The sequence below is a fragment of the Branchiostoma belcheri genome, unplaced genomic scaffold, assembly GCF_001625305.1.
Source record: "Branchiostoma belcheri isolate BF01 breed outbred unplaced genomic scaffold, Haploidv18h27 scaffold184, whole genome shotgun sequence".
Taxonomy (NCBI): Eukaryota; Metazoa; Chordata; class Leptocardii; order Amphioxiformes; family Branchiostomatidae; genus Branchiostoma; species Branchiostoma belcheri.
This window is the reverse complement of record NW_017803313.1, coordinates 7022-15290: the sequence shown is the minus strand read 5'-3', so window position 1 is coordinate 15290 and position 8269 is coordinate 7022. Positions and strand designations below refer to the sequence as shown.

General features: G+C 39.6%; 1 protein-coding gene across 1 annotated transcript in view; it reads left to right on the top strand.

Annotated features, from left to right (window-relative positions):
• Positions 1-7467, top strand: part of LOC109467616 (hemicentin-1-like) — a 47224-nt gene extending 39757 nt beyond the window's left edge. The window contains exons 22-23 of the mRNA XM_019765632.1: positions 6200-6326; positions 6725-7467. Coding sequence (XP_019621191.1) covers positions 6200-6326; positions 6725-7085 — 488 coding nt within the window. The 3' untranslated portion in view covers positions 7086-7467. The remainder of the gene's footprint in view (positions 1-6199; positions 6327-6724) is intronic.
• Positions 7468-8269: the final 802 nt, after the last annotated feature.

Sequence of the window (8269 nt, the reverse complement as noted above, 5' to 3'; positions counted from 1 at the left end):
AGAAAAAAGATGCAAGTCAATGAGAAATGTGCCAAAAGTTGTAAACATTTGCCCACAGAAGCCCATGTGATAACAGTTAGAACGCCCAAACAACTCCAAAACACAAATCCGGTGCACGCGGTTAGGGTGAAACACATTCAAATCATTCTATGCAATCCATGGAAGCCCGGGCCGTACCGTAGAGTACGATCCGGGCCAGAACACCGTTATTGAAGGTTATCACGGCTCAGGAATTGTCTCAGTCAATAAACAGGCAGAGTGTGCTTGGCGGTGACATCTTTAATGCTTGTTGATGTTTCTGATTGCACCACTAGATGTCAGGCCACTAGTAAAATCTAACTAGGGCAGAAAAGCTGAATACATTGTGCGAGTAGTTACTACAGTGCAAAAGTGCTCCATGAATGATATCTAAGATAACGACAAGAAATACTTGGTGCATTAAAATAAACTTCAAAATCACGTACAAGGCTGCGGGCAGCAGGTAACGCTGTAAATACTAACAGATTTCACAATTAAAAGAGGGCGGTTGGCACTCAGGCCATGCGTTGACCAAACTATTTACAGGCCATTACTAGAAGACTAAGCAATGTACGTGTGATTATTAAAATAGGTAGACTATAAGACTAGTCGGACAGATAAAATTCAGAACTACTACAGTGAAAATGGTAAAACATGTCACTCTGGACGTTCTGGTGCGCATGATTAAAAGGTCAGCTAAATAAAGCACGAAGTGACCTAATTATATAAGAGAAACGTAAGTTCGTTCTCAGGCAGTTCAAGAGCATGTTATACTCTGGTTCACTGTGGCAGAGCCATCTGAACTTGGTTTAAAATAAACTTAGTCTTCGGACTTACAAGAATACGGGTGAGACAAGGTAAACTAATCTACGTGTAGCTAGGTAACATATGTTACTATGTGCTAGAAACACCGGTGCACAAAATGTGAACTTAACAGAATTAAAATCTAAATAACGACAGTCTGTTGTGGGGACGGCGGTGGTCTGTCAGCACTGTTACCAACGAATACCCCACGCACTGAAGCGATGTCCCAGCAGCCTCCTGTGCAGGTCACGTGTTCGTGAATTCATCAGTCTCGCGAGATTTCCTGTTCAATTCCTTCAGATGGTCACTACCATCTGAACATAATTGTCTCAGTCAATAAACAGGCAGAGTGTGCTTGGCGGTGACATCTTTAATGCTTGTTGATGTTTCTGATTGCACCACTAGATGTCAGGCCAGACCGCAGGCGCCAAGAAACTCTGAGTTAGTGGATAGCGAGTCACGAACGCTGCAGGATGAGGTGCCGCATCCCGGCGGGTACGCGTAGTCGTTGTTCAACTGATGGCCGAAGGTACAGGAGGTCGGCGTCAGATCTCCAGTCACCGTGTTGCTTCCGTAGTTCCCGCGGTACGCCCGCCTCGAACGCTAATGTATACCCTCCCCGACGCAAGTCGTGTAGAGTGTGGTAGCCCTTGGGGAGGCCTTGCTTTCTGTACCAACCGGGCTAGTTCTCTAGTGAGGATCGAAGCCGTCATCGGTCGATATTGATGGCGCACGACGGTTGGTAGAAGGAAGGCTGGTGCCTCCGCTGGTGCCGGACAATGTTGTAGCATGTTGGCGTAGGCGGCGACCGGACACAGTGGGGAGCCTGGGATCGTAAGGAGAGGGACGATAAGGTCTCTTTCGTTGGCTTGGATGGTTTTGGACCATGTCTGACGGATGAGTAGACCTTCCTCAGTGTGGCAGATATCACCACGCCGGAGGTGCTTGGAAGTATTGAAGGCGTTGAAGGACGTGGGCACCAGATTTGATCTTCTCAGATAGGCGAAGAAACCGATCAGCAGTGCTGTCCAAGTGGTGGCGTCCTTCGGGTTTGTCAGATCTGTCAGCACTGTTACCAACGAATACCCCACGCACTGAAGCGATGTCCCAGCAGCCTCCTGTGCAGGTCACGTGTTCGTGAATTCATCAGTCTCGCGAGATTTCCTGTTCAATTCCTTCAGATGGTCACTACCATCTGAACATGACTTGTAAGTCCGGACCTAAACCCATGGCATATACAAAATTGCATGTTGGCAACCTTGCAATGTTGTCTGGGTGAAACTTTGGCCACATAACAAGGAGGCCGGTACTTGACGATGCCCGATGGCAATGTTTTCTTCGTTTTGCAACAAAGAGTTTACAATCTACGGAAGGTTTTAGGTGGTTTGGAAAGAAAAGGGGTATGTGAAATGGTCTTTTATGGTAATAAGTCCGGATCCAAGTCCAGTGAACCGGTATGCATCACTACATCATTTGGATCTGTTGATTCTTGGATTTTTGTCACAAAAAATATGAAACTAGAGTTCTACAACCCATGCCTTTATCAAATAATGGTAGCCTTTGTGATTTAGAAATGTTTCATTGTCTCATTGATTATGCAAATAAGATTATTATTGTGCATGAATACATATATTCAGTTGTTCATATTCTCCATCCAATAACAGTCTTATTTTAAGACCTACCCACCTACCAAGTATCAAGATAATCCATCTAAGCCTTCTTGAGTTATGCTGTTGACACACACACAGATGCACAGCCACAAAAACACAACCTTCTAGGAAAAGGTAAATGATAGGGCCTACATGTACAGGCTTCCTACATTTGTATTATATCTCCAGATGCTACAATAGGAGCCATAAAGTCAACATACCAGGCTGGCTTATGATTTAAACAATGAATTTTGAACTTTGTTGCATTGTTAGATGGAAAAATTGTTAATACTTAGGAAGACAATTGGACTTCCTCAATTGTTAGGGCCAAAATATGAGCATTTTCATTTCAAAGTAATTTGTGCTTGCACTCTTCTGTGGTGGCATTATTTCTAGGACTCAACAAAAACAATTGTTAAGACAAGCCAGCTGTTTGATAGAATGGAGTATATGCAAGTATTTATTAGTAGTAGATTTCCTAACTCACAGGACCTGGTATTCTCTAGCCCATCCTGCCCTCTGAGACACTAGCTCTTTTTACCTCCATGAAATGTCATAGAAGTTATATTTTCAGTTGCGTTTGTCATCCTGTCTGCTGTCTTTTGGCGGAGAATATGATCAACTATATAATAATATTATAATACAATATTATAATATAAATATAATACAAATGAGGATCATATTTCCATAATCAGAAGGAATCATCTTTGTCAGTCATAATTTTTCCACGATCTCATACCTTCGCCAAATGATGTTAATCTTTAATAAAAATTAACATCATTTGGCGAAGGTATGAGACGTGAGATTGTGCATTTTTTGCTAGTAGAGATGCCAACTCTACTAGTAGAGATGGGAATCCTAGTATTTATACTACTGAGTTCCAATCTCTACTATCCCAACTCTACTAGTAGAGATGGGAATTCCAGTCTCTACTAGTAGAGATGGGAATTCTGGTGTTTTTACTCCAATATCTACTAGGAGTGTTCCAGATTCTCTTACCAGACATTGGAATTTTAATCTTTATAGGACAAATGGGAATTCTTTGAGTTAGACCAGGATATTCTCCAATTCTAGCAAGGAACAATTTTTTTTAAAATAGACTGAACACCTAAAGTTTCAAATTTATCATATTATAAGGTCACAATTACTATAAATTTAGTTAATTAAATTGCTTCATAAATTGCTCAAGGCTGCTGATCTGTTCTTCAACCAGTCTGTAGTTCAATTCTGCTTTCTGCTGCTCATCATCTGCCATATCTTCTGTTCACTTTGACATCAACTTTGGAACTGGCTTGGTATGACTGATTAGCTCTTATATACCCAGTCACTAACTAACTGGACAAACCGGTTTAGCACGTGCACATTGAGTCTCTAACTCATAATGGCCTGATGCAAATGTCTCTGTTTTACATTTCAGTGGCATGTACAAACAGCTATTGAGTGATGTTGGGTAATGAGTGAGGTGTGAAAATATTCAGTCTATTTTCCAATAATATGACTGTGCCCTGCTAGAATCATATAAATACGATTCCCATCTCTACTAGTAGAGATGCCAACTCTACTGGATTTCCATCTCTACTGTGACATATACAAGCACTCGGTTCCAGTGCTGACGGCGGTTTCAGCACTGGGGACCCAGTGCTGAGCTACCTTTGATCTGGCTCTGCCGCGCGAAAGGAGTTCAGCACTGGAATCCGAGAGCTGAGACAATGTTCAGCACTGGAATTCCAGTGTTGAGGGAGCTTCAGCTCTGGAAAACAGCCGTAAATCCAGTGCTGAACTTTTTTCAGCACTGGAATTCGACTGCTGATTCAGCACTGGAACACCAGTGCAGAGGGCGTTACTTTTGTATATTTGTGTGTGTATGTGTGTTTGTGTACATTACTGTAGATGCAGTGCATGGTTGTTAAGCATATTTAGTAGATGGATAGGGGCAGCAAAAATGAAGGTCAAGTTCAAAAATTGGTACTGTAGCAGAGCTTCAAAGTTTGAGATCAAATTTTCAGTGTCAGGTTCATGATTTTTTAAGTAGTAGAAAGCTCTTGGGGTTGGGAGTAATTAATGTAAGATTGGGCCCCCTAGCAGCTTGTTGTTGAACTACAGGAGCATTTGTTTCTAAATCTTTGAAGGAGGATAACTCAAGAACAGGTTGATGGATCATGATTTTTTACCTTCGTCAGAAGGTTATGCGTTTAGGTACACCATACATAGGTGTTGCTGATTTTTTCAATCGGTTATAACTTGGGGTGTGGTGGTAGGTAGGATGGGGTTGGGTATTATATTTGGTAGGTAGGATGGGGTTGGGAAAAAGAAGGTCAAGGTCAATTTTGGGTACTCTGGCAATTTTGTAAGGTATTGCAGCGGGGTACATGGGAATGATATCTTGTGCTGTGGACATGCTATTGTCTTGATTTTTTACTGAGACATAGATGCTTGGACAGTAAGTGTCTGGTGTGGTTTTCAGCAAAGTAGCTGCTTTTTTTAGAGCTGCTGTAGTCATTTGTATGATGGAATGTTACTAGACGGGATAACGTTTGATGTTGTGAATGGTTTTTTACAGTTTTTTGTAGGTAGCTTGTAGTGTGGAAAAAGAAGTTTTTAAATGTTTGAAATTGGGCATTCTAGTGACTTTGAGTTTCTAAGGCATTGTGGTGGCGCTTTTAGGTTTGACATGCTTCGAATGTAGGTCTAGGTATTTACCCCCTCCCCCTTCCCCAGCTGAGAACAGACTAAGTCCCTGGGGAGGAACAGATGGGGGCATGCCAGCATGGTTTTGCAGTGGTGATATTTTGTAGTGTCAGGGCAATGGAGCGTCTAGTGTGTTCTCTATTTGTCCCCGGAACACTGGGTTTGTTTGTGCGACTTTGCTATTGACCTAAGCTTGAGGTAAGTTTTTTTTCTTAAACTGAAGTTACATTAATAATGGATATGTAGGGACATATTTTTTTATAGTATCAACCAGAACGCTGAGATAGTTATGTGAATTCTTGCTATTGATCTTAATTTGGGGTAACTGCTCTTTTTTAAGCTGAATTTATTCTAATAGTGAATATGTAAGGGTTGATTACATGTATGTCACAATAAGCATCGTGACTATGTTGAAAAATTTTTGTACTTGTGTAATGTGTGTTTCTATACACAGCCACATACCAGCAAAGTAAAAGTCAAACTATATACAGCAGCATATTTCTGATAACCCAAGTGCACATGACGAAGGTATATGAAGTCATCAACCTCTTGGTATATGTAAGTAGGTGGATACTTCACGTAATTAGATGACAATTTTGCAAATCATGATGTAATTTTTATTATTAATGAAGAAATGGTAACTGCCTCAGATTTCATTGTTACAGCATTTGGAAGTTGAGTAAAGGAGAACATCATTAAGAATAAGAGTTTGAGTTAATTGAGATACCCTTGGGGCTCATCTTCCCGGGTTCATCAGATACGTAGAACATATATACAAATGAATACAGATTTAAACAGATTTACATACGAAGCTAAGTTACATACGAAGCAGAGTTAAAAATTAAGCATTGGGGTCACAGGTCAGATCAAAGCAATAATTATGGCTAAAATCCTTACATGAATGATGAACATATTATTTGCTAAGAGTAAGTATTTAGACAGTATAAAACAGGTTACCAAAGTTGGTAGAAGATTACAATATAAGTGATACAAGTTGCATCAAATTGATCAATCATTTTTTTGATCTGTTCTTCTTGCAGATATCAATGAATGTATCGAAAAAGATATCAACTGTGGACCAAACAGGTTGTGTTTTAATCGGCGAGGTGATTATGAGTGTGTGGACTCTCCATGCCCACCCAGCTACAGGAGAGAATCTTCAACAGGGTTTGTGTCCTCTAACTTCTGCAAGATAGGATTGTGCAGTCCATTTTTTAAGAATTCATGGTGTTGTTGGACAGGTCAAAGACTGTCAATTGTCCTGTCTGTCAATGTCATGTACACAGTGATAGTTCCAACTCTAGATCTTTGATAAATTTATACTGATTGGGGGGGTCGTTTAAGACTGCTGGAATATTTTAATTTTTATTCTCCTAAGTTTTAATACTCATCAAACATCAAATGACAATTAAGCATGTCAATACATCCATAGATCCTCTTCTTTCGATATATGCATTTTGTTCTGGTAGAAACACTCCAGAATTGTACGAGATTTACATGTATCTGCTGATTGCACCAGTATAAGTCCACGAGAAAATGATGACATTTGTTGCCTTGTTTATTAGGTACTGCATAAGAGATTGTAACCCTGCAGACTACAGATGCCCAACAGATTATGCTGTGGAGTACAAGACCCTGGCCCTGCCCTATGGCATTGATGCTAATCAAGACTTACTACGACTCATAGCTTACTTTGAGGATGGCAGACAACACCCTAAAACAACATTTTCCATAACTGAGCAAGAAAGTAACTTACCTTTTGCATTACGACCAGATAAGGGTACAGGTGTACTTTATACATTAAGGCCCTTAACCCAAGCTCGGTCCTTTCAAATGAGAGTGCGTGCTATATCATATGACGAAAGTCGTATTGAGTACCAAACAACTTTCATCATCTACATCTCTGTGTCATCATATCCTTATTAATTTTTGTGCTGTCTGACTCTTTTTGGAGAAGTACATGTACATGTATGTCATTGGAAGGTGTGGAATTCAGATCAGTACCTGGAATTCATACTAGCATATTTGTTCTATTATTTCCCTTATTTAGTCAACATAGCTGGACAAACAAACTTTGCTTTTAGCCAGGGTTTTCTAAAAATTGTAGAAGTGTTTTAGAGAATACAATCTTTGTATGTGCACTGATCGACACTAATAGAAATTTGCTACCTATGCTGGCTAAGGATGTGAATTGTTGTTTGTCTACTTGGTATCATTTTAACATTTAAGTTTGTATCATTATGCTACCATTTGAAACATTGAATCAAAGATAAATGATGGGTTTTGTGACAAAAGGGAACTTGTAGCCTGCATTACTTACAGGACGTGATAAAAATTCATCATTACCAAAAATGGATGTTAATTCTGACAACCTAAAGATGTCAACCTTGCTTATTACATGTAAATTGCTGGCATATTGCAATACAGCAATAACCCTGACTTCGGTTAAAATAATGGACCAATGTAAAAGGTAGTGTATTACACACTGATAGGGACAATTACCATGAATGTAGACTTATGAAAAACGACTGTTATGTCCAGAATCAGTCATTTTTAGTATTTTGCATAATCTTGCTTTTATGTCCCTTTGATGTTTAAGAGATTTGTTCTTTGTTTTCATTGTAGCCATCATATTTGTATTTTTGCGACTAACAGTACCTGTACATGTACATGTATATCTTACAAGTTGATTTTGTCAACATTTTAGACGTATTTTTGTGTACAATTTGTATACTTGAGGTAACGTTGCTGGTATGTATAAAAATTTAATTTTGAACAGGGTCTGTTGTTCAATGTTACCCATTTATATGCAAATACAGGAATATGAAACCTGGACATTAGGGCTTACCTACCAAGACTTACAGCAGTGTTATTATGACTTCAGTGGTGTGGTAAAGGCATATTGTTTTTACTCATGTTTCTTCTCCTTCATCGTCTTCTTTTGTTACTTTTTAAATGGATTCAGCCAAATGACCAAAAATTTGGTACGGGGGTAGAGTGGACCAGTACCCCCAGACTTATTTATTTTCCTTTTTTTACAAGGACGTTCTACTTTTTTTATACAGGCTTTTAGAATTGATTTATTCTATTGTTTTTTGGTACGTCTCAGG